A 26,058-nucleotide genomic window follows, 5' to 3' on the forward strand; every position below is an offset into this window, starting at 1 on the left:
ACCTGTTGCTGGTAAGGAGACGCCAGACCACACACGACATGTAGAGTTCAGAAGAGTTCAGTGAGACTAGCGATGATATAATCAAATACTTAATGATTTCAGCGTCAGCTCCACTGAACTCCCTGTAAAAGAATCTTAATACTAACTAAATTTAGTGGAACGGGTTCAAGACTTTCCTATTTTTAGTTAGTTGGTAAAATAACGTCGGAAAAGCAGTTGAGTTTACCATTGGAATTTTTTATTCTACTCACAAAACATCGTTTATAAATTGTGCTATTGATGAAAGGAAATATTTTAATACAGGATGACAAAAACCAACTGCGTTCAACAAAAATGTTAACGAATATTCCCTGAATGGGTTTCCAAGTTCTACAATGGATCGAAGGACGACCTATGCCATATCACATCTATAATCTAGATTTAAGTTAAGTTTCATAAAAGAGAAAACTATCAAAATGGTCTACAGTGACCCTCAATTATCTTTAATTACTTATCTAACTTGTAAATTACAGTGGCTGATGTGGCTTCCCAATAACTATATAACAGAAAAATCATCGCGTTTCAGATTTTTACTTCAAGTAGCAAATATGAACATCATGAGATTTAATTGACGATCGACACTAGTATTACTTAAAAAGGGGGTGTAACAGATGAGACTTCTGCAGTTCTGAGTGAAGCTTTATGCGCTCAAAAATGCGGCATCACGTGCGTTCATAACCTTGTCGGTGTCTAGGCAGCGTCAGGGGGCGGCGGGCGGTGCAGCTCCATACAGCTCGCCGTCTCTGAAGCAACTCCCCCCTAACTTCTCCTTACTACAACTTACCGAAGTTGGTTTAAAAACAAAGCTATCTGGCTGTGTTTTCAACTGACCAATCAGGGTCTCAATGTTAACCTTAAGCTCTGCCTACAAAATTCTGTCTATCCAATAAGAAATGTTATAGTTTTCGTGGTGGGGCAATGTTTTTAACGTTTGCAATGTAACAGACACGCGAAAAAGTCTCACGCTAAAACTTGGAGCTGGTGTGGCCCCTTTTAGTGTTATCGTAAGATCTGTACTGTTCTTATTGAGGGCTCTATCTTGCGTGGGGTGGTTTTGGCGGTTGGCCGGCGATGTAGGGCCTTCTAGCTTAACATGGTTCTGGTCTCGGCTTCTGTTCTCGTTTCTTCCATCTAAATTGCGTCTGTTTCACGGTGGGAAGGTATGACATGCATTTAGGCGTTCTCGTGTTGGTCTGTGGTATTCCATTTGCTCACTTGTTACTCGTATTGCTTTGGTTAAATTAATGTCAGGATTTATTTGGAGCTATGTGAAATACTGCCGGATTTGCTATCATGTCAGGGTTTTCATGGAAGGTGTTGGATTTGCCTGACACCTTACAGCCTTCAGATGTTTCACGTCATACACTCCAACAGCCATGTCATCTAAAAATGCCACTTGTCGCTTCCGGTTTTGGCACTGGCGAGCAGATCACAGCTTTTGTCACCGATGAACAGCAGTCAGCATGGGTGTATGAACCAGGTATCTCCTGAGGAGGGCCATAAGCAGAAACGTTCGCTGAACTGTCGTTGAGGAGACACTGTTGGTAGCTCCTTGGTTGATCTGGTCTGCCAGTAGCGCGACAGTTGCACGTCTATTCGCCCGTACACATCTACGCCGATGTCTATTTCCTCTGTCCTCTGTGACCTGTGGTCCATCATCGTTGCCTTGGCGCAAGTTTTGGACAAGCACGGTACACGATGGCACGCAAACAGTTTACAGAATTCGCCGTTTTGGAAATGCTTACATTCTTGGTCTGAACGCTAATGATCATGCCTTTCTGGACTTCAAATAAATCGCCCTATTTCTCTGGATATAAGATTAGCTACATTTGGAAGTATGTGGCATCGTATATTGTATAATTATTTGAAGGTAAGTCCCGACTATCGTTTGTAATATTTTATAAACCTGTAGCTCTTCTGCTTTATGGGGGTGAATTCTGGGTGCCTGCGAAAAGGACATCAGAAACGAAATTTTTAGAAAGAACGAAAGGCTAGTCCATTACAGACAGACAGACGACCGCCGACAAGACAGACAGACAGACAGACAGACAGACGACCGCCGACAAGACAGACAGACAGACAGACAGACAGACGACCGCCGACAAGACAGACAGACAGACAGACAGACAGACGACCGCCGACAAGACAGACAGACAGACAGACAGACAGACGACCGCCGACAAGACAGACAGACAGACAGACAGACAGACGACCGCCGACAAGACAGACAGACAGACAGACAGACAGACGACCGCCGACAAGACAGACAGACAGACAGACAGACAGACGACCGCCGACAAGACAGACAGACAGACAGACAGACAGACGACCGCCGACAAGACAGACAGACAGACAGACAGACAGACAGACGACCGCCGACAAGAAAGACAGACAGACAGACGACCGACGACAGGAAAGACAGACAGACAGACGACCGACGACAAGAAAGACAGACAGACAGACGACCGACGACAAGAAAGACAGACAGACAGACGACCGACGACAAGAAAGACAGACAGACAGACGACCGACGACAAGAAAGACAGACAGACAGACAGACGACCGACGACAAGAAAGACAGACAGACAGACAGACGACCGACGACAAGAAAGACAGACAGACAGACAGACAGACGACCGACGAGAAGAAAGACAGACAGACGACCGACCGACGACAAGAAAGACAGACAGACGACCGACCGACGACAAGAAAGACAGACAGACGACCGACCGACGACAAGAAAGACAGACAGACGACCGACCGGCGACAAGAAAGACAGACGACCGACCGGCGACAAGAAAGACAGACGACCGACCGGCGACAAGAAAGACAGACGACCGACCGGCGACAAGAAAGACAGACGACCGACCGGCGACAAGAAAGACAGACGACCGACCGGCGACAAGAAAGACAGACGACCGACCGGCGACAAGAAAGACAGACGACCGACCGAATAAAACGCAAAACTAAGCCTGCCATGGCAGAGTCATCCGTTAAAAGGGCAGGGAGTGTGTAGGCAGCGCAAACGTGTGCCTGAGCACAGCTAAAAGGCGACACTCCAACAAAATGTGGACCACCGTCAAAAGGGATCAGCGACATAGAGGTGGGTCCTCACGTCGCAGTAAGTGGCCATGTGTCATCCATGTATGCCCGATGCGCAGCCGGCAGAGGACAACAGACTCCTTGCGAGAGACCCGCAAGGAGGAGCGCCACACACCGGTATCCTCCTTGATGGCCTGAAGTTTGTTTGGTGAAGGCAGGGCGCGCCATTTAGTGTCCCAAAGTTCGAAAGCTTCGCGGCGTAAGACAGCTCGCAAATCAGTCTCCGGGAGGCCAATGTCCAGAGTCGGTTCACTGAGTTGAAAGAGAGAAACCAAATAGAGCAACACTTGGTATGAACACGCACAAAGAATGGATGCTAAAAAACGGACAGTGAACGACTTCCCCAGCTAGCCTTTGGCTATACACCGACTGGAATCAGTACTGTTCGAAGTCCTAAAATCAGGTGGACATTCAATTTATGAAGACTGAACAGGCTCGACAGCTAATCCATGAGGCGTAGAAGAATTACTGTGAAATCCTTTCTACCAAAATACTCAAAATATCCCTGACAACCTCGAATTTTTGTTGGAGTTCGGGCTCGCCGCGTATAGAAGACACCGTTTGGTACACTCAGCCCCTGACAAATGTGGTTACCTCGAAAAGCTCGAGTTGCAACAAACATGACCCAGCTTGGATATCTAGAGAATTTTGCGAAACGGTCTGAAAGTTGAAAGACCTACCTGGCGCTGACTGCGGCCACCAGCTCCTTGCCGAGTGGGTCCCGATTATCGAAAACATCCGGCATGAGGGAGCGCAGTGTGTAGTAATTGTCCAGCCGCTCCTTTGTCCTCTCCAGCGAGAACTCGCAGCCTCGCAGGAACGCTAGCAGCCAAGCGTCATCTGCAGAGAGAGGAAATCTCAGATTCCGGTACCACAGTCTCTACAACGGGCGACCCGCCATAACTTCCTTCCCAGTGCCGAAGTCCTGGTTTTGGAGTAGCACGGTGACCACGGCAACACTAAGCGATACCTTTATACAAATTACATGCAACAGGTTAACTGGTGGTGCCAGGTTTTTGTGTGCGACGTGAAAACGTACTGCAAAGTTTCTGTGTCTTGAACGATGTCGCATGCTCTAAGTTGGAAGGCTGCGCCTCAATCCCATTGAAGCACCATCACAATAGTGTATTATGATTTTGCAAACAATAGCAGCATCTAATTTCTTGAACGCAAACTTGGGTAACAAAAGGAAAATAATAAGACCTTTATGGTGAAGGAGAAAATTATTTTAGTTTGTGAATGACGCAACCAGCCGGAAATACTTTTTGAATGTTTTGTTTTATTGCCATAACCGGATTCGTTGTGGCATGCCCACATTTTTCGTTACATGGATGTTTTGGTTAACAGATGTCTGCTCCACAATATATTCCAGTAGAGGATGGTTCGTTTTGTTGTGGTCCACATTGTTCTCTAGCTCACTGTATCCGTTCTTGAAATCCACCACATCACATACATTGTGAGTTACTGTGGCACACTTCACAAATTTTTAGAATGCTTGTTGAGCATCGTACATGTATTATACATGTGATGTTTTTCTTTATCGCAACAAAACCAGTCATCTACTGGAACATACTGTGGAACGATATGCTTATAACCCAGCATGTTATTACGAGATAACATTCGTTGCAGTAAGGCACGCAGCCATCTAGTACGGTGGCTGCAGGATGGTTTTTTTTTTTGCCTCGCTCTGCTCACAGCACAACTGACGCTGCCTGCCGCGAGAACTGCATAGCGTAACATTCAGTCTATACGAAGGTTCATACCATCTACGAATCTAAATAATCCATATTAGTTATTATCCGATTTTGTTCAAATTTGGTACACAACCTTTGTTATTAATAGAATGATTCTGTCAAAATTTCAGATTTTTATTTGTTATAGTTCTGGAGATAAAGAGAATTACCTAGAAACCCTAAAACCTACGCTTGGTTTTTAAAACCAAGTTAGGAACAACAACCGACTGACTCATCATCATTTGAAACCATTACAAAGTTGTCAGAGCATAAAAGTCAATTAGAATTTTCTTTTTAAAACTTAGGCACTTTGCATTACGCAATACAAAAACCGGTCAAAATTATTTGATTATATTTTGTTGTCCGAGTGCGTGGGAATGATTGAGAGAATGTATGTGGGACACACGTTAAAATTTAATATCTCGTTTTACGTAAAACTTCGTACGAACCGTGGGAAAGCTATGTCAGTGTGAACATGCTTTTGTATAAAAGCAACCAGAATGGAAGTTAGAGGCGGAGTAAGTTTATTTATCAATTTGAAGAATATTTCGCACTTATTTTGATTAAACATAATACAAGATGCTGAAGTTTTGTTGACACTAATTACTATCAAATTACTGACTGGATATGGCAAGATTTGCAGCGAGAATCAGGAAGTAACGTTCTGATTGGACGTTTAGATCAACAGACAATCAAAATTAAGCTGTTCCCACGCGAATAGAGGAATGGTCAGAGAGGAGAGTACCTCGACAGTGTCGCTTGCTAGACGGTTTACAGATAATACGATGTTAACTCGCTCCTTAAAAATACTCTAAGATGAAGAAATAGTGAGCTAATTTCGGGTCGTACACACCGTGACTGAAGCGACTGGAGTTACGAACATTTTAATGAAATGTTTGGTGTTTATAAGTTAAATAGTTTGAGAGAGATGAGCATCTGAACTTTCTGGTCGTAGTGACAACTCCACGTGGCTTGTTTCGTGCTCTGTACTGAATATTTTGGCAAGCACTTCTTACGAAGAAGACCACTGAAATGACCGAATGTTTAACTCGCCAATAGTTGTGGGTCTGTGACTTTTAGAACGTGAAAATTAGTCGGGTCGAACTTGCTAAAATTCTGGCTGCTTTTTCGAGTGAATAGTTGTTACATGGACAGTGGACTTTCAATGATAACCTTTTACCATATTAAGTACGGACTGTATAGTCATTTCACGTGTCTCAATATAAATAAAAAGCAGAGTTAATCTAATTTTAAATGCTTTTCTGCAAGTAGACTGAATAGCCCGAACGCCCGATTTTTTAATCAGGACCTACTTGCAGGATCTACTTTCAACTGGAGTTACGCGGCCTCTGTGTGGTGGATAGTGGTTTCATCAACGCTGCTTTTTATACTGCCTAGCACGTGTCTGCTACCACAGAGTGAAGGGACATCGGCAAACATTCTATCGAGGTAGGCGGACTGAACGATAGCATTAACACGGAAGACCGACTCACCCAGCCGCATGCTGTTAACCAAAACATCTGTTCAACAAAAAATTTTAGCCATTTTAAGATGGGTATGGTAGCCCGAAACCGGTTATGGCAGTAAAATAAAACATTCAACGTCTTTGTGGCTGATTGCGTGATCCAATTTTTATAAACGGCCACGGAATTCACAAGATCCATCATTAATAAATTAACAGAATTATTTGTTGGTCGTCAAAGATCTAGCAACGGATTTATTCAGGAAACAAAGGATTGAAGATGAAGCTATGTTAAAAAAATTTGCATTAATGAGTTTAGAAAATTTCAGGTACTTATTGCGTAAGGCCATCCAAAAAAAAATCTCATATCAACCATCTTGAGACAGTACTGGCCGGTAACAGTGTAAGTAGGCTGTTTATGTTTTCTCTATGTAAGTAGGCTGTTTATGTTTTCTCTATGTAAGTAGGCTGTTTATGTTTTCTCTATGTAAGTAGGCTGTTTATGTTTTCTCTATGTAAGTAGGCTGTTTATGTTTTCTCTATGTAAGTAGGCTGTTTATGTTTTCTCTATGTAAGTAGGCTGTTTATGTTTTCTCTATGTAAGTAGGCTGTTTATGTTTTCTCTATGTAAGTAGGCTGTTTATGTTTTCTTATTGGCAACGTTACGTAGCGCTCAATATGAAAATCACTGGCTGTGCTGTGTGCAGTCTGTGGCTGCTTTGCATTGTTGTAATACTCGCCATTGTAGTGTTAGGCAGCTGGCTGTGAACAGCGCGTAGCGTTGCGCAGTTGGAGGTGAGCCGCCAACAGTGGTGGATGTGGGGAGAGAGATGGCGGAGATTTGTAATTTGTCATGAACAGCTATATTTATACATGATGATATCAAGGTAAATACATTGTTTGTTCTCTATTAATATCTTTCATTTGCTAACTACCCCTATCAGTAGTTAGTGCCTTCAGTAGTTTGAATCTTTTATTTAGCTGGCAGTAGTGGCGCTTGCTGTATTGCAGTAGCTTGAGCAGCGAAGATTGTTGTGAGGTAAGTGATTTGTGAAAGGTATAGTTTAATGTTAGTCAGGGCCATTCTTTTGTAGGGAATTTTGAAAGTCAGATTGCGTTGCGCTAACAAAGTATTGTGTGTCAGGTTAAGGACAGTCCTGTATAATTGTTCAAAGGGGAAGTTTCATATGTCGACCCTTAGCCGAGGATACCTCACTGGAATCTTCTGATTTTTTTCTTGTAGTTTGTGTATTTAGTGTAGATTTTGTTTATTGATAGCGCGTAATCATAGAGAGAATTTCCTTTGTAGTTGTAGTTTTTCATTGTTGTACAGTAAAACGGTTGTGGCATGCATGTAGATTTGCACCAAGTATTTCGCAGCTGCGCTGGCAATTAAGTAGACATTATTTCCATTGCTATGTTATTCTATTTTGCTCTTCAAATTGTGCTTTTCTGTGTTATCGTGTGAAATATTGTGACAATTATGGCGTGTGAAAAACGTAACGCTAGGCTCCAAAGTAAACTGAGAAATGACAGTGAAAATGAAAGCAGTGTGTTAGCGCCACCGAGTAATGAATTAACTGATGTTCAAAGTAGTAATTTGGTAATCGTGCATAGGGAAATGGAGCGGGCGGCAAACAATGGCACGGACAGTGAAACAATTAGTGAAGAGGGAAGCATTATCGATCGATCGGTCGGCAACAGCTCGCCTCAAGAATCCGAAATGACAGGACACAATTTTGCAAATACTGTAGATTCAGGTTTTGCGTCCTCACCGTTTTCTCAAATGAGTCAAGACACATTTTGCGCTTGTCAAAATGTGAATGTTGCCGGTGCAAATTCACTGCCGAAAAGCACTGAGGAACATGTTTCAGACACCAGTGCATTGTTATTACAGTTAATGCAACAAATGGGACAAAAGCTTGAAAAGTTAGACACAATGGAACAAAATCTTCAAAAGTTAGACACAATGGAACAACACCAGAGACAAACACAGCAACAGTTAGACGCAATGGGACAAAATCTTCAAAAGTTAGACACTACACTTGAACAAACGCGTGAAGATTTAACTACTGAGATACATAACATCGAATCGAAATGTCAAAAGGTCTGTAATGACGTAAAAAACTCAAATTTGTGAGCATTTTCAACCTATTTTTTCGCGGCATGAAAATGCATTACGGAATCACGAAGCAGCCATAAAAGAACTGCAAACTATTGTTCATGAAAATCATGAGACCTTGCAAGCTAAATTTGACTCAGTTGCATCTACCGATTCGGTTACGCAACTTGCAAAAACTCAGGAAAACTTAAAGGACACAGTAGATACTCTGAAACTTGGTTCAGAAAAACACACTGAGGAAATAAGTACACTATCGGATAAAGTAGCCGAACTTTCAGATCAGTTCACTAACTTATCTACAAAGGTAGATGATGATCTGAATGACACAACACCTGTAGCCTTCACTGACACAGAAGAGTATGAACAAATTAGGAAATTCAAACAAAATCAGAATCAAATTAATACGCAACACCAAAGAGAAATCCGGGAAGTACAAGATCAGCTGACACAGGTAATACAAGAATTACGTATTTCAGAGGACACTCGCGCCCCAATACGGGAAGAGGGACATACAAATACGGAACAGACACAAAATAACAACACAGGGCACTTCGGAAATTGTGAAAGAAGTTGGCAAGGTACGCCGAATTTTGAGATGGAACCGCCGAAACGACGTAACAATGACCGACATGCGACTTGCCGACATGATGATTTTGACTATAAGCTGTTCATTACTACACGTAAATTCAAAACATTTAAGAATTCTGGCAACGACATTCATCCACAAGCATGGCTCCATCAATTCTCTCATTGTTTTCCTCCCAACTGGTCGTTGGAACACAGATTAGAATTTATGTGTGGCTACTTAGAGAATGAACCAGCTGTAAGAATGCGATCGGTCATTCACGATTGTCACAGTGAAGGAGAATTTTATCATGCCTTCCTCTCAGCATATTGGTCTCAGGCCACACAAGACCGAGTAAAACAAAGCATCATAATGATGAAACGTTTCGAACAATCTGAATTTTCCAGTCTTATGAAATATTTTGAAGATATGTTGCATAAGAATCAGTACCTGTCAAACCCATACAGCCCCTCAGAACTTATCCGCATTTGCTTAATCAAATTGCCTGAACACTTACGACACATTATTTTGGCAGGACGTTGCAAAGACGACATTGAAGCTTTTCAGGGACTGTTACAAGAACTGGAAATTGACACTGACAATCGCGGAACGCGAAAACAGGAACACAACAATTACAGGTCACATCTGTCACAATTCCGTGACGACAGAAATGATAACTGGACGCGACAAGGCTATTCACAAAACACAAATCGTGACCAAAACAGACACCACCCATATGACAACCATTGGCAGAGTAATAGTTACAGAGAAAGATCGCATTTCCGTAGTAATGAATATGACAGAGATAACCATAGAAACAGACAATATGGTAATCAGAACTATTATTATCAAGGGAGACAGAATAATTTCAGACGCAACAGTTCAGTGCGCAGTTACGATTCAGGGAGAAATTCTCCACCACATGACCGACACGAAAGAAACTGTGTAAACTACCGACAAAACGACAGACCTGAATTCCATCAGAACTGGCGAGCTTTAAACAGAGCTGGGCCCTCTCGGCAAGGCGAATTTGTGGAAGTTAGGCCTCCTAATCCCAGTAACGACGCGCGGCAACAAAGAGACAGACAATGACTCGCACCGCAGGCATACACGTGCGCCGGCTGGCTCCGAGAAAAATAACATTATATCTGGTACTGCTAATGAGATTTTAATGCAACATTTTGGTTTACTTGAAAATACATTCTCGGTTTAAAGTACTTTCTGTGAGATACCAGATGACACAGTGGTTAGTTTATGTGACAGCTACACGATTTTATCACGACGCTACTAATGAGTGACAATTTACGATGTTGCTTTTGCAGTGTTTCTGTTTTATATCTGCACAGTTTTTCTGTTTTATTCTGGAAAGTAAAACATGTTTTAGTAGTAACTTTTGTAGTATAGCTACAATGAGACAGGGTTTTCCATAGCACAACAATACGTTACAGCACAGTACGTTCTTCAACACAACAATAAGCGTAATAACTAAGATATCTATACGCAAAGCATTTCACTTTTGTGTATCATGAGGTAAGTACATTGACTTTAGCAGAACTTTGCTTACAGAGGACGATAACTACGACAGTTCCACAGAATTATCTTACAGCAAGACGCACATTTAGCGCTACAGGACACGCATTTGAGAGATTTTGTACTTAAGCCACTTATTTTTCAAGATTTTTGAATTACAAAGAAAGTTTTCCGTGATATATTTCATTCCATTGCTGTAATCTGTAACACCTGAGGGTATAATTACATTTATCCTCAGGGGGGTACACGCTTGCTTTGTGTACCATGTGTTTGGCAAGCACAAGGAGCCCTAGCTAATATGGTATTTGCTTATACAACTTTACACATCGGTACCATATTTCTCTAACACAGAATTACACAGCTATCTGATTATTTGACAGAGAAACAAACATTCTTTTTACTATGTCAGTGACACATGTCTACGCAATTACACAGTTGGATAACTTCACACTTATGAAATTGTATTTTGTCTGTACTTTGTGAAATGCTCATATTTTTTCGGAATCATTGTGATACTATGAGAGCTTTGAATGATGTATTTGGTATGAGATCATGATTTTTAAAGTACGTTTGAGGCAGCTGACACTTTTGACATGAGCAGAGAATTTTTTTAGGCTTAGAAATTATTGGAGGAAGTTACGACGATTTTGAGATTTGACTGAGGTGTTATGATGTTATTATTACGACGACGATGTGTATTATGCTGCTGAGGTATGTTTACGATTAATAGGCTGAGGCTACTATATGAGTTATTTGATTATGCTTCATATTTATAATGACGAAATATTGACGAGTGTCGATGGATACGTATATGTGCAATAAGGTAAGGAGTAATGAATAGTGGGTAGGGACTCTTGACTTGTGAAAAAGGATGTTGGAAACCAAGAATCGTACTTTAAGAGTTATGACATGTGTGAATCATGTGTGAATGTATCACAATGCCACTGAACATTTTTTGGACACTGTTATATTTATAGGGTTTTGTTTCTACAGATTTGCAACGCTAATTCTTGACCTGTGAAATATTTTTATATGAGACTACCGCGGTAGCAGAATCTCCTGTCGTAAATATTTCCGTACGAAAGTTAAGTGACCACCTGCACGTAATGCGTCGCGGGCACCCAGCTGTGTCAGACGCCTGGAGAAAAAGCCATTATTGCGAGCCCTTTTCAGCGGCACAGGTAGCACAAAAAAAAGGGGAGGCCATTATCCTTGGAAATATTCTTACATCTGCAAACCTGATAATGACAAGTGTCTTTCTACGAGAATTGAGAGCTACTGACTTACGAAATGCCACATAGCTACTGAATGATATTTTTATGCTTTGCTTTTCATAGTTGCTTATTTCATTTGATACCTGTTTTTCAGCTGTGTTGCAGCATTGCTTTTATAAAATGAAATGCATTTGCTAATGTGAACACTTTCTGTCAACAGATCTATTAAATAATTATTTTATGATCCACATTCTTTAAAAAAAGGAGCACTTGGAAAGGAAAGAACAATAAGAAGGAACTAGTAACAGTAACACATAATATTCTTTTCAAGTACTTGGTAATTTCTCTTGTAGAATAAATTGTGATGCATCACTCTAGTGTTAAGATGTGACATAGGTATTAGACATGGCCATTTTTAGTGTAATATTTTTTTCTGCTTGCGCTATGTCATGTTTAGGTATAAGTTGCTGCTGTTTGCCAGGCATAGTGTTATTGAATTTGACTTTTGCTAATTTATACTGTAGCTTGCTTTGCAATTTTCCATTTTTTTTCATTGCTGTTTATAATAATTGTTTTACGTACTGCTGCATTGACTCATCCCTTAGTTTAGCATCTGAGCTCAGTAGATTTAAGTTAGCTTAAGAGGGGGTAGACTATATGAGAAACTGACTATGGAGAATAGGTAAAGAATGCATTGCGAAGTTATATAAAAAGGATTTGGGCCCAAATGAGTATTGTACAATCAGAAATAATTATTTTGAAAGAAATATGAACAGAATACAGAAAGCATGCTTGGATAAGATTTTTTTGGTGGAAGCAAAGGTTGAAATAAGACGAAAGATCTATGGAATGAAGTTTTGGGATGGACTGCAGTACCAAATGTTACACTGAAAACGAACCCTGTCCTTTCCTTTTGTGTTATCCCAGTATGTGTTTGTGTACCCTTGTGTATTTGTTTTCTTCCTGTCTCTGTGTAGTTTCATAGAATTTTTTCTTCTTCTAATACTAAGTTACATTCACTATGATGAGGAATACTGTTATCCTCGAATATAATTGGCATTAATAATATGTTATTTACTTTGTAAAGATGTTAGATAATATTAATTCTGTTCTGGTTTGTTGCTCACATGTGAAGGTGATGTTTCAAAAGTTCTTGTGATCTTTATGTATTTACTTATGTCATAATTCCTGTAACACTGATGTATATGTTATTTCGATTCTTTATCTGTATTATTATGTTTTTAATGATGTATTTTGTACCTTTGTAATTGTATTCTCATGTTATAATATTGTAATTGACACCAGTTCATCAAATTAAGTAACTTGTAAGCATTCCTTTCACTGCACACGTTTCTGTTGGTCATAGTATATGGACAATATGTGAGAAGTAGGGACTGATAGTGTTTGCACGTGTGTTAATGATTCAGCAAGGGACTGGATAACAGCATTGCTGGTTCTAAGGACAATTCCAGAAACTTTGTGAGTGCACAAGTGGTGGTTTATGGACTTGCTATATTCTCCGCAAGACTCTTTGATGGTGAGTGTGCATCTGCACAATCGCAACAGATGGCTGCTGGCCGTCTCTACAAGGACTACAGTGGGTCTGCACCTTCGATGGCCCACCAATACCGTAATCTCTACAAGGACTACAGTGGGTCTGCACCTCTGGTGGCCCACCAATACCACAATCTCTACCAGGACTCCAGTGGGTCTGCTCTGTGATGACCTACCTACCAATATTCGTCAGAACTTCGAATGACTCTGCTGTGGGTTTGCTCTGTTGTGGACCATTACCTGTATGCATGTCAAGAGTCAGCACTGTCTTTCCGTTGGAAGGACAACACTACTTCTTCAAGACTGCATGGAAATCCACTACTTCTGTGTGCAATTTCTTTTACTAATGAGACTTTGTGAAAAAAAAACCTGTAATTACTATTATGATGGATGATCTGGACTATCTTTATGGACTGTGAGAAAATTTGAGCTTTTGACCAACATTGTATCAATAAGTGTGTGGATTTGATTTCTTTGTTATTGTAATTATGAAAAATTTTATCAAATCATTATTGGCCACTGCCCAAAAAAAAATTTGTAAAATTTTTTGTGGGGAGCATGGGGGCTATGTAAGTAGGCTGTTTATGTTTTCTCTATGTAAGTAGGCTGTTTATGTTTTCTCTATGTAAGTAGGCTGTTTATGTTTTCTCTATGTAAGTAGGCTGTTTATGTTTTCTCTATGTAAGTAGGCTGTTTATGTTTTCTCTATGTAAGTAGGCTGTTTATGTTTTCTCTATGTAAGTAGGCTGTTTATGTTTTCTCTATGTAAGTAGGCTGTTTATGTTTTCTCTATGTAAGTAGGCTGTTTATGTTTTCTTATTGGCAACGTCACGTAGCGCTCAATATGAAAATCACTGGCTGTGCTGTGTGCAGTCTGTGGCTGCTTTGCATTGTTGTAATACTCGCCATTGTAGTGTTAGGCAGCTGGCTGTGAACAGCGCGTAGCGTTGCGCAGTTGGAGGTGAGCCGCCAACAGTGGTGGATGTGGGGAGAGAGATGGCGGAGATTTGTAATTTGTCATGAACAGCTATATTTATACATGATGATATCAAGGTAAATACATTGTTTGTTCTCTATTAATATCTTTCATTTGCTAACTACCCCTATCAGTAGTTAGTGCCTTCAGTAGTTTGAATCTTTTATTTAGCTGGCAGTAGTGGCGCTTGCTGTATTGCAGTAGCTTGAGCAGCGAAGATTGTTGTGAGGTAAGTGATTTGTGAAAGGTATATTTTAATGTTAGTCAGGGCCATTCTTTTGTAGGGAATTTTGAAAGTCAGATTGCGTTGCGCTAACAAAGTATTGTGTGTCAGGTTAAGGACAGTCCTGTATAATTGTTCAAAGGGGAAGTTTCATATGTGACATATGAAACTTCCCCTTTGAACAATTATACAGGACTCTCCTTAACCTGACACACAATACTTTGTTAGCGCAACGCAATCTGACTTTCAAAATTCCCTACAAAAGAATGGCCCTGACTAACATTAAACTATACCTTTCACAAATCACTTACCTCACAACAATCTTCGCTGCTCAAGCTACTGCAATACAGCAAGCGCCACTACTGCCAGCTAAATAAAAGATTCAAACTACTGAAGGCACTAACTACTGATAGGGGTAGTTAGCAAATGAAAGATATTAATAGAGAACAAACAATGTATTTACCTTGATATCATCATGTATAAATATAGCTGTTCATGACAAATTACAAATCTCCGCCATCTCTCTCCCCACATCCACCACTGTTGGCGGCTCACCTCCAACTGCGCAACGCTACGCGCTGTTCACAGCCAGCTGCCTAACACTACAATGGCGAGTATTACAACAATGCAAAGCAGCCACAGACTGCACACAGCACAGCCAGTGATTTTCATATTGAGCGCTACGTAACGTTGCCAATAAGAAAACATAGACAGCCTACTTACATAGAGAAAACATAAACAGCCTACTTACATAGAGAAAACATAAACAGCCTACTTACATAGAGAAAACATAAACAGCCTACTTACATAGAGAAAACATAAACAGCCTACTTACATAGAAAAAACATAAACAGCCTACTTACAACAGACTGTTAGTGATTTTAGAATTTTGAGCTAGTGATGACAGATTTCCCTTATTGATGTGCATGTTCCGGATGTCTGAACCAAGTATTTCAATTATCCCCACAGGTACACAGAATTTTTCCTCCACGATTTTCTACATATAATTAGGTTAGCAGTGTCATTCCAAACATATACACGATCAACCAGAACTCTACCTACAAATTTTCCGGGGGTTTTAGTATGGACCAAAACTCTAGTAAGTATGGTCTCTAAAATGCGTACCTTATACCTTAAGCTATGAGTATTTGTTGGGTAGAAGAGATGTGTTCCACAGAAGCGAAGATGAACAAGTGCTCGTAACTCCTAACGTATGCGTTTTAGAGCCCATCTTTACTAGATATTTTCTTCTTGTTTTGGTCCGTACTACCAGCTCTGATGGTTTGTGGGTGGAATTCTGGTTTGCCTTGAATATGCAATTGGTAATTTTCAAATCGTTCTCTTTTTTGTTAGGAGACGGAACGCTTTTCTTCGACTGTTGAAGTTTTCACGTTCGCTACAGATTGTAAATTTTTCGTTCTGTTCTTTACTTTCAAAACACCTTGCTCACCTACTGAGCATGTAGAGTGTCTCTGTTGCGAACTCAGAGGAATCATGGATAGCGTAAAGATCACTGCTGTGACCACCGTCACAAATGGTGCACAGCCGTAATGTCAAGGGCACCATCAGTCAGGCATTCTCCAGAGTCGAGCAACATAGCTCCAGTCAGTCACCACATAGAGGGCACTCTTACCACCACCACCACCACCACCACCACCACCACCACCACCACCACCACCACACAGGGCGCTGAAACTAGGAAGTATTTTCTTCAACAAAATACATGGTGATTGAAGTCAAACTTCCGCTGGTTGGGAATACCTCATGGCAAGCGAGCGATCGTTGGACATTGAAGTTCGTGGAAAATTTTGTAAGGACATGCAGAAGAGAAAGAAAAACTACTGAAAGAAACTTTTTAATTCTCACGTCGGAGGATAACATTTGTTCAGTGCATACCATGTTTACGTTCCACTTTACAAACGATGCCCAATGTGAGGATCAGCTGCAGCCGCGACGCACTGGAACAGCACTTGAAATTACCCTACTGTTGCCCAAACATCTCAAGTGAGATGTTGGCTGCCTTCTTCAGTCTGCTCATCTTCAGCCTCCAAAATGTGTTAGTATTCCGTCGATAAACTCCGTCCTTCAGGTAACCCCACAGCGAGAAATACACGGATTCAAATCTGGTAATCTTTGTGGCCACGCAGTTTGGAACGATCGGCTGACGATTCGACTTTTTCAAAATGTGTTATGGAGTAACAGACGTCACGAGCAATGCGTCAGTACCCTAAGAGCACCATCACTATTGCTGTTTTGCCGAAACGGCTTAACGAGTAAAGCCGTGCTCACCTTGTCCGGACCCACATTTACTATTTGCACCTGAAATTCACAATGACGCCTGTGTTTCAGGCCTACATCGCCGTAACAGTACCGACACGTAACATCAAGTCTTGACACTCATGCTACTAACAACGCAGATCCTGCATCGCACTGCCTGAACATTATTCCTATAAAGTTGGGCACCCATACGGCAAATATTTTTCCGTCTATACTGGCTCAAGTAGCGAAAGTTCAGTTATAACCACGCTGCAGTTCGTAGATGAACGTCCTTCCACCGTTCTTGCAAATCGAGTTGCCGATCAGTTCCAACCATGGACCAATTCACTGAAGTCGCCGCAGTTACGACCGCTCAACTTTGAAAGACTGATTATCAGACAACCATCGCCAAGCGTCGAAGTGTGTACCTTCCTGTGCGGAGTAATATTGCTGAAAGCATAGCAGATGTATTTTTAAACATACTCTGAGCAGTATTCTTCAGTTCACAAGAACCCTTTCTACGAAAATTACTACTAACACTACGTCCACAACACATTGCTATTCATAAGAGGAAATGACCGACATACAAACAATACACTAGGGAGTCAATGGCTTACGTCCTAAAATGTAATTCACTGTAGAACTTTAAAACCAAATCGATAAACCTTCTGGTTCCCACAGTAACCAACAACTAAAAACAAACGTGGGAAATCGACAGAAAACCAATCTCTGGAGATGGAATAACTAACCATACATCTACACACCCAAAATCTCTCAAATTTGCATTTTTTCATTCCATGATAAACAGGGTCATAAATCTGCCAGTGCAACAGGGGGGCCGTACCTGAAGTATGGAGTACGCTGCAGCAGATCGCACCCAAGAACAATTACGAACCTAATATTGTTATACAATTAAAGAAAGAAACACATCCTAAATAGACCCCATGAATCATAAAATAACACTAACGAGAGAGACCACATTATAAAGATCACCTATATTCCAACAAACTATATGAGGGAACTATACGATAAAATAACACCTTACTAAAAAATACAGAAGTGAAATTTGCCTTCAGACAAGTAATATTAGCACAAAACTACGTTCAGAAATATACACACTCCCGAATCACTTAAACACCGAAATTTACAAAATTAACTGCAATAAAAGCACAAAATTTTATGTAGGACAGATGAGAAGAAATTCCGCTGTCAGATTCAGAGAACACACGAGGGAAACCAATAACAACCAATGCACTTACTTTACACACCTCAAAAATGAAAAACACGAAGTTGACAGCATTCGAAATGCATTACAAATCCTGCACAAAATCCGCAAAGTGCAACCAAGTATTTAGGAGACATTTCAGATAGAGATACGCACTAAGAATTATCCCTTTTTTTGAAAAAATTATTGAAATTTTGTACAGGTATAACGGATAACAAACTACGGGGGATTACAAACACATCAGCAGATGCATTCCGCAGATGCACGACCCGAAACAACAAATATCTTTCATTAAATAAACAAGTAGCTATCAAACTAATTTCTATGACCGTCAAAATAACAAAAGATATAACACGTACAACATCAAATCACCGATCAGCTTTAAAACGTTACTGAAAGAATGCTATTTCTAGCAACTACGGGCAGCAGTAATAGTTTACTCACAGTTGACAAATGTCCATCTACAATGTCAGGTTGTGAGTGGGCCACATCTAGAGAGTACGGGGGATGAGGCATCACAGTAATTTCGTTTTTCGTGCGGTGGTCACGCACCAACAGGGGTGAATATGCGGGTGCGTAATCGTGATGCAAAAGCCATGAATTGTTTCGCCACATTTCAGGCCACTTCCTTGTCACATACTCTCGCAGGTGTCGCAACACGTCCCGATAGTACCATGGATTGACAGTTTGTCTCTGTGGAACGAATTCATTATGCACTAATGCTTCAAAGTCAAAGAAAACTACCTGCATGGCTTTGACATTTGATCTGACGCGAAGTGTTCGTCTTTGAAAACCTTTGCCGACCGATTAGGTGAAGACTGAATCTTAGTCTCAACATCATAGCCGTAGACCCACGTCTCATCGCCAGTTATGATTCGCTTAAGAAAAATCTCTCATTTGAGCGATTCAAAAGCTCTTCACAGATTGCAACTCGACGTGCTTTCTGGTCTTGACTCATAAGCCTCTGGATGAGCCGGCCGCGGTGGTCTCGCGGTTCTAGGCGCGCAGTCCGGAACCGTGCGACTGCTACGGTCGCAGGTTCGAATCCTGCCTCGGGCATGGATGTGTGTGATGTCCTTAAGTTAGTTAGGTTTAAGTAGTTCTAGGGGACTGATGACCACAGCTGTTAAGTCCCATAGTGCTCAGAGCCATTTGAACCATTTGAACCTCTGGATGAACTTCGCGGCAACAGATGCATTCCAAGATACTGTGTCAGGATTTCATGACATGATCCGACTGAAATGTTACATTCTTCTGCAATCTTTTGGACAGTCAGTCTTCGATTCCCACCCACAATTTCGTTGACATTCCTGACAGGAGCGTCGTCTGTAGATGTCTAAGGGCGTCCTGAAGGAGGGCCGTCTTTAACTTCCATTTTTAAACTTCCATTTTTAAACCGTGTGAACCATTCTGAACACTGAGTACGGCTCAAGTACTCATCATCGTAGGCTTCCTGAGTCAATTGGTGTGTGTCTAAAGTCTCCTTGAGTTTCACGCAGAATTTGATGAGGACGCATTGCTGCTCTAACTCTTCTGTGTGAAATTCACAAACTGTGCGACCCAAAGTTTTACTCAATACAGCACTCAACAATAACAGATACAACAATGAAACTTCCGGCAGTCGCCCATTAAAAGCAGGTGTGTGCTGGGGTGCCAGCCGCATTTCGGTACAACACACCACTGGCGCGAAATTAGGAACGTTCCGAAATTTTTGAACAGACCTCGTATACAAAAATAAAATATCGAGTAGCATACTGTCTACTTATTCTCTGAAAATTTTTTACGTTTCACCGAGCTGAACTAATAGGGAGTTAACTGACAAGTCTATGAGTGAACTATTCAATTAGACAGTCATAATTAGACAGAATCAGAACTACAGTCGGTGCCAAGCCTCTACATCGCAGTTTAGTATTTGCCGTGTGTATTATTTTAACAGACGATTGCTACTCGTTTCATATTATGTTCCCCCACATTCTTCGTGTCATACATTTCATCGTCCTGTAACCAGGCCAGTTGCATGCTTGCAAGCACGCCACCGTCAATATAGCAGCAAGGGGCTTCGCTTTCCGCTACCTTTATATAAGACGCCAAACTTCTTTGGTGAGCAGAACAATCATAATTTGAAAAGTCGTGTCGAGGACACGGACAGCTAAAGTGACTTTTGTTGACAAAATAGCACCAGGAAAGAATCCCATCCCTTACTAAAGCTGTGTGTAAACAATCATGAACAAATTTTCAATGTCCGCAGTAAGATACTGTAAGGTCATTAGTTTGAAACATTTTATACTCGGTATTGACATTTGCAAGCTAATCAGTTCGAAATTATTTAACGGTATTAATTAGTCTGGCTTCATTACAAAAGACGAAACTTCACAATTGTTACCGCGATGCGAGACGCTAAACCGTGGGGGTTTGTCTCTTACAATGAATCTCTAATGCCTTCATTGACACTTTCGAGAATGAATATCGTGAAACTGTTTCGCGTCCAGGTACCTACCCAGCGATGGGACAAGGGAAGACAGCTGCTGCACCTCCCATATACCTCCCCCCCCCCCTTCTCCCCCTCCCATCCTAGAAAGAAAATCTAAACGTCGCAAACAAAACAACCTTAGTAGACGGTGACGTATTAACTCGTTATCAGTTGGAAGAAAGCCAGAATATGCAGACAAGCTTCAAGTGTACCCGGAGCAATCTGTCGTGAGGTATCAACTCTTTTCACCGTTCCCAGATATTCCCTTTGCTACCGTGAATGCCAGAAGGATTTCGATCCTAAAGGAGTCCAGTAGCCTTCTGCCTCCAGTTCGTGATGGTTTTGTGTTACCAGGCAACATCAAGAGTACCTTCCTGACAGGAATTGCGTGTGTGTCTTACAAAACTATACTCTATTAATAAGAACTTCGCAAGATGTGTCAGTTGTGAAGTGGTAGTGTTAGTTTGTTAATGAATAAAAACAATATTTCAATAGTTTTGAGTTTTATTTTGGTAACGGGGATGATTAGTTACTTCCAGTACTCGCCCCACTTAACGCCCTCCCTCCCCACCCAGCTGAGATTCAGGGAACATTCTCCCATCCCTCAGTGATTTACTTTACATCGCCGTCTGGGCAGCCGATTTCAGGATGTTCATGAGCACTTTCAGGCTGTCAGTGGTTGGTTGTTTTGGGGAAGGAGACCAGACAGCGAGGTCATCGGTGTAATCAAATTGGGGGAAGGACAGGGAAGGAATTCGGCCGTGCCCTTTGAAAGGAACCATCCCGGCATTGGCCTGGAGCGATTTAGGGAAATCACGGAAAACCTAAATCAGGATGGCCGGACGCGGGATTGAACCGTCGTCCTTCCGAATGCGAGTCCAGTGTCTAACCACTGCGCCACCTCGCTCGGTCTGTCAGTGGTGCAGTGCCTCCTACAACAGAGTGACTTTACTTCGTCTTATGCGCTGCAGTTACATGAACATCGCTTTAAGTACTCCAGTGACATAGGGAAACTTCATTTTGCTGTCTAATCCCTTCCTGCCTTTCACGTATCTAGTACGGCTTAGCCGATACTTCCTGCAACTCACCTGTCCTGGCTTTAATGTGTGGTTGCTTGCTGAGCCAGTCCCTGATGTGCTTTATGTCCTCGCCTCGCCTCCTGGGGTCCTCGTTCAGGTCCTGCTCAGCTCTCTTCTGAAGTTCGGGGGTCAAATCCATCTGTAACGGCAACACGAAAAGTATTTTATAAGAGATAGACAAAAAGAGCTCTGTGTCACAGTACCTTATTTAGTCAGTACTGTAGGCAGTTCATAGTGGATCTCGCACTTTACATAGCCTTTATTGCCAAAATGTTCATCTTTAGCGCTTTTACAACCTTCCACATACACAATGCGTCTAAATTACACCGACAAACTTCGAGAGGTTGTAGAAGGCGCCTTGAGGAACGAAACGAGAACGATGTCACAGAGCGTCGGAGCTACAGGCGCCGACGCCTGTATGTTTATGTCTATGTAGGGTGAACCGTGATTATGTTCCAGACTTTCAGGTAGGTTGGAGAAGGATAAATGTAGTACTTTACTCGATTTCAGAAGTTTAAATATTGCATTCGCATTTAAATTAGAGGTGGGTTCCTTGTAACTCATATGAATAGCCAGCTTTTTGGAGGTTTTCATCCTTCAGCTAAAGTGTCTAGTGTGGTGTTCGTCATCGGTGTCTGGGCCCCTGAGAGCCAGAACTGTGACACGGGTAGCACGTGTGATTGGGCCCCAGCTCCAAATATATATAAAAAACAAGTTTTATTGTCATGATGGTTTTGAGATGGTTTAAACATAATTCGGTGAATTCTGTAGATACACAGAAAATACTTATTGGGATGAAATAGGATAACGTATATTCACGAACGTAATGTGTACTGTGATACGAGAGGAATTCCAGCGAACTGACAGTTGTTCATGGCGTAATGGGTTGAAAAACATGCGGTGGTATACACCTGTGGGTATCATAGAACAACTACACTCCTGGAAATGGAAAAAAGAACACATTGACACCGGTGTGTCAGACCCACCATACTTGCTACGGACACTGCGAGAGGGCTGTACAAGCAATGATCACATGCACGGCACAGCAGACACACCAAGAACCGCGGTGTTGGCCGTCGAATGGCGCTAGCTGCGCAGCTTTTGTGCACCGCCGCCGTCAGTGTCAGCCAGTTTGCCGTGGCATACGGAGCTCCATCGCAGTCTTTAACACTGGTAGCATGCCGCGACAGCGTGGACGTGAACCGTATGTGCAGCTGACGGACTTTGAGCGAGGGCGTATAGTGGGCATGCGGGAGGCCGGGTGGACGTACCGCCGAATTGCTCAACACGTGGGGCGTGAGGTCTCCACAGTACATCGATGTTGTCGCCAGTGGTCGGCGGAAGGTGCACGTGCCCGTCGACCTGGGACCGGACCGCAGCGACGCACGGATGCACGCCAAGTCCGTAGGATCCTACGCAGTGCCGTAGGGGACCGCACCGCCACTTCCCAGCAAATTAGGGATACTGTTGCTGCTGGGGTATCGGCGAGGACCATTCGCAACCGTCTCCATGAAGCTGGGCTACGGTCCCGCACACCGTTAGGCCGTCTTCCGCTCACGCCCCAACATCGTGCAGCCCGCCTCCAGTGGTGTCGCGACAGGCGTGAATGGAGGGACGAATGGAGACGTGCCGTCTTCAGCGATGAGAGTCGCTTCTGCCTTGGTGCCAATGATGGTCGTGTGCGTGTTTGGCGCCGTGCAGGTGAGCGCCACAATCAGGACTGCATACGACCGAGGCACACAGGGCCAACACCCGGCATCATGGTGTGGGGAGCGATCTCCTACACTGGCCGTACACCACTGGTGATCGTCGAGGGAACACTGAATAGTGCACGGTACATCCAAACCGTCATCGAACCCATCGTTCTACCATTCCTAGACCGGCAAGGGAACTTGCTGTTCCAACAGGACAATGCACGTCCGCATGTATCCCGTGCCACCCAACGTGCTCTAGAAGGTGTAAGTCAACTACGCTGGCCAGCAAGATCTCCGGATCTGTCCCCCATTGAGCATGTTTGGGACTGGATGAAGCGTCGTCTCACGCGGTCTGCACGTCCAGCACGAACGCTGGTCCAACTGAGGCGCCAGGTGGAAATGGCATGGCAAGCCGTTCCACAGGACTACATCCAGCATCTCTACGATCGTCTCCATGGGAGAATAGCAGCCTGCATTGCTGCGAAAGGTGGATATACACTGTACTAGTGCCGACATTGTGCATGCTCTGTTGCCTGTGTCTATGTGCCTGTGGTTCTGTCAGTGTGATCATGTGATGTATCTGACCCCAGGAATGTGTCAATAAAGTTTCCCCTTCCTGGGACAATGAATTCACGGTGTTCTTATTTCAATTTCCAGGAGTGTATTAACTGTACTAAGGTCGGTTCCGTGTTGGGCGCACTGTTTTCCTGTGTTACAGATCCTGTAAACATTCGAGGAAGCTATATAGACTGACATGTCATTGCACTGCGTTTAGGAAGCATGCGTCCCCGAAGAAATCGCGCGATGTGTTGCGATCTAGAGCAGAAAGTTTACATATAGTTTATCCGAATGGTTTGATGTGGTAGACGACATTAACATAAACATTACCTATCAACAATACAGTGTCTGCAAATGCATCGTTTTCTGTACAAAAGCCAGTGCTCATCATTCAGATTTTAGATGCTATCCTTTCGGCAGTTATTCTTACCATATAAACTAAGAACTATGGAAGTTTGTTATGATAGGTTACAGAGTATCTTCTGTGAAATGAATTTATTTCATTTCGGGTTTTAAAATACGTAAGATTCTTTTTCTGCGAGAGTGTGGAAAGACAGACTTCTTAATTACAGAACTGACACTGGAAGTTACATTTACTTTCTGCAGTATCCATTTCTCCCGTACACACTTCCTACATTCATGTCTATAAAGTCCACACATGTTTTAGATCATTTAGCATAGATTGCGGTATCCACAAATTTAAACAACATTTTTAAATATAATTTCAATATTATATTTAATTATTTCGTAAAAAGAAAATTTGTAGGAAACCTGCGTGAAGTGTCATTGCTAAGATAGTGCTCTAAATTTTACACTCGTTTTGCAGTGAAATCCTTCCTGCACGTTTTAGAGTATACAGTTTCCTTCATCTTAGTGCAAGTTCAGAACTACACGTTTCTGGATATGTCTTCATTGTTTGTTGTTGTTGTTGTGGTCTTCAGTTCTGAGACTGGTTTGATGCAGCTCTCCATGCTACTCTATCCTGTGCAAGCTTTTTCATCTCCCAGTACCTACTGCAACGTACATCCTTCTGTATCTGCTTAGTGTCTTCATTAACAAAAATATTTCACTAGTGCCCTCTACTATTTCAGAGAACTAGAAATCGTTGTGACACGCGTTGTATAATGTACTTTTGCAGTCAAATCATTTGGAATGTAGTAAAAAAGGTCGTAAACCGTGACTAATTCCTGCTGAGAACACACGAATCTAGTGAATCATGAATGACTGTGCAATGGTTAAATAGTTCGGGAAAGAATGCAAGCGCCATGACGTTTCCATGGAGGGGAGCCTGAAAGAGTAGTAATAAATATTGGTTTGGAAAGTAGTGATGAAGACAATCAGAAACTTAAGACCACACCTAGGGAACTGCATGACATGTTTGAATCACAGCATCAAAATCTGGTTGATTTGCGACATTGTATTCAGGTGGTAAGGTCCCCAAATCTGCAAGATCATATTGATGCATAGTTCATCTGGCAATTTTTAACACGAGACGAAACTGAATTAACTTTCCGCATCAGCTATAGTCACTGGAAGAATAAAATATGTGCATACCTACAAAACCATCCGGAAATAAGACGAATTTTAAGCTCGTGGATCTTGCTGAAGAGGTCTAATGGTTCGCAAGAAATGCGTCGAAACTTTGAAGTATGTACTGTTTTGAGATATATAATTTCTCCCTGTAAATCTGTTGTGACATAATTACGATATTCATTGATTAAGACCTTTCATGTCTCAGCAGTGTCAGTTATCTTTCAACGTTTTCATAAAAGTCCAAGTGTTTTATCTAAAATCTTCAGGTTTTCATGTTAGCCACTAGACTGTCATTGAAATAAAAATATGTATCTTTAATAAATCTGAGTTTCATACCAATCCACTTCATGATGTCAGTGCGCCACATCTTTAGAAATACAGGGCTACAACTTTAGATTCACGACGTACGGTCTCTCAATTTTCGCTAAGATATTTTAAGTTATTTCATAATCTCGCGAAGTGTTTCACCTCACCATCAATGGTAGTATTTAGAGCTTCTTTTAACTTTTTTTTGTAGCCAGTTGGTACCAACAATATTAGCCTATATTGATGATATTGTTCAACACTTTGAATATCTCTCATAATCCAAAACACCTCACACCACACAACGTGTTTAAACTGACCAATTTAACTTGGAGCTTCAGCAGCAACAGCAATATTATTCAGGTTAGCAGTAGTTTGTTTTATAGTGTCAATCTGAGCACTACAGGAGGCATCATCAGA

General features: G+C 42.0%; 1 protein-coding gene across 1 annotated transcript in view; it reads right to left on the reverse strand.

Annotated features, from left to right (window-relative positions):
- Positions 1-26,058, reverse strand: part of LOC124711883 (alpha-tocopherol transfer protein-like) — a 147,549-nt gene that overhangs the window by 92,213 nt on the left and 29,278 nt on the right. Inside the window, exons 2-3 of the mRNA XM_047242125.1 lie at positions 21,560-21,689; positions 3,822-3,981 (exon numbers count right to left, since the gene is read on the reverse strand). Of these exons, the coding sequence (XP_047098081.1) occupies positions 3,822-3,981; positions 21,560-21,689 (290 nt within the window). The remainder of the gene's footprint in view (positions 1-3,821; positions 3,982-21,559; positions 21,690-26,058) is intronic.

Source organism: Schistocerca piceifrons, chromosome 8 (genome assembly GCF_021461385.2).
Source record: "Schistocerca piceifrons isolate TAMUIC-IGC-003096 chromosome 8, iqSchPice1.1, whole genome shotgun sequence".
Lineage (NCBI taxonomy): Eukaryota > Metazoa > Arthropoda > Insecta > Orthoptera > Acrididae > Schistocerca > Schistocerca piceifrons.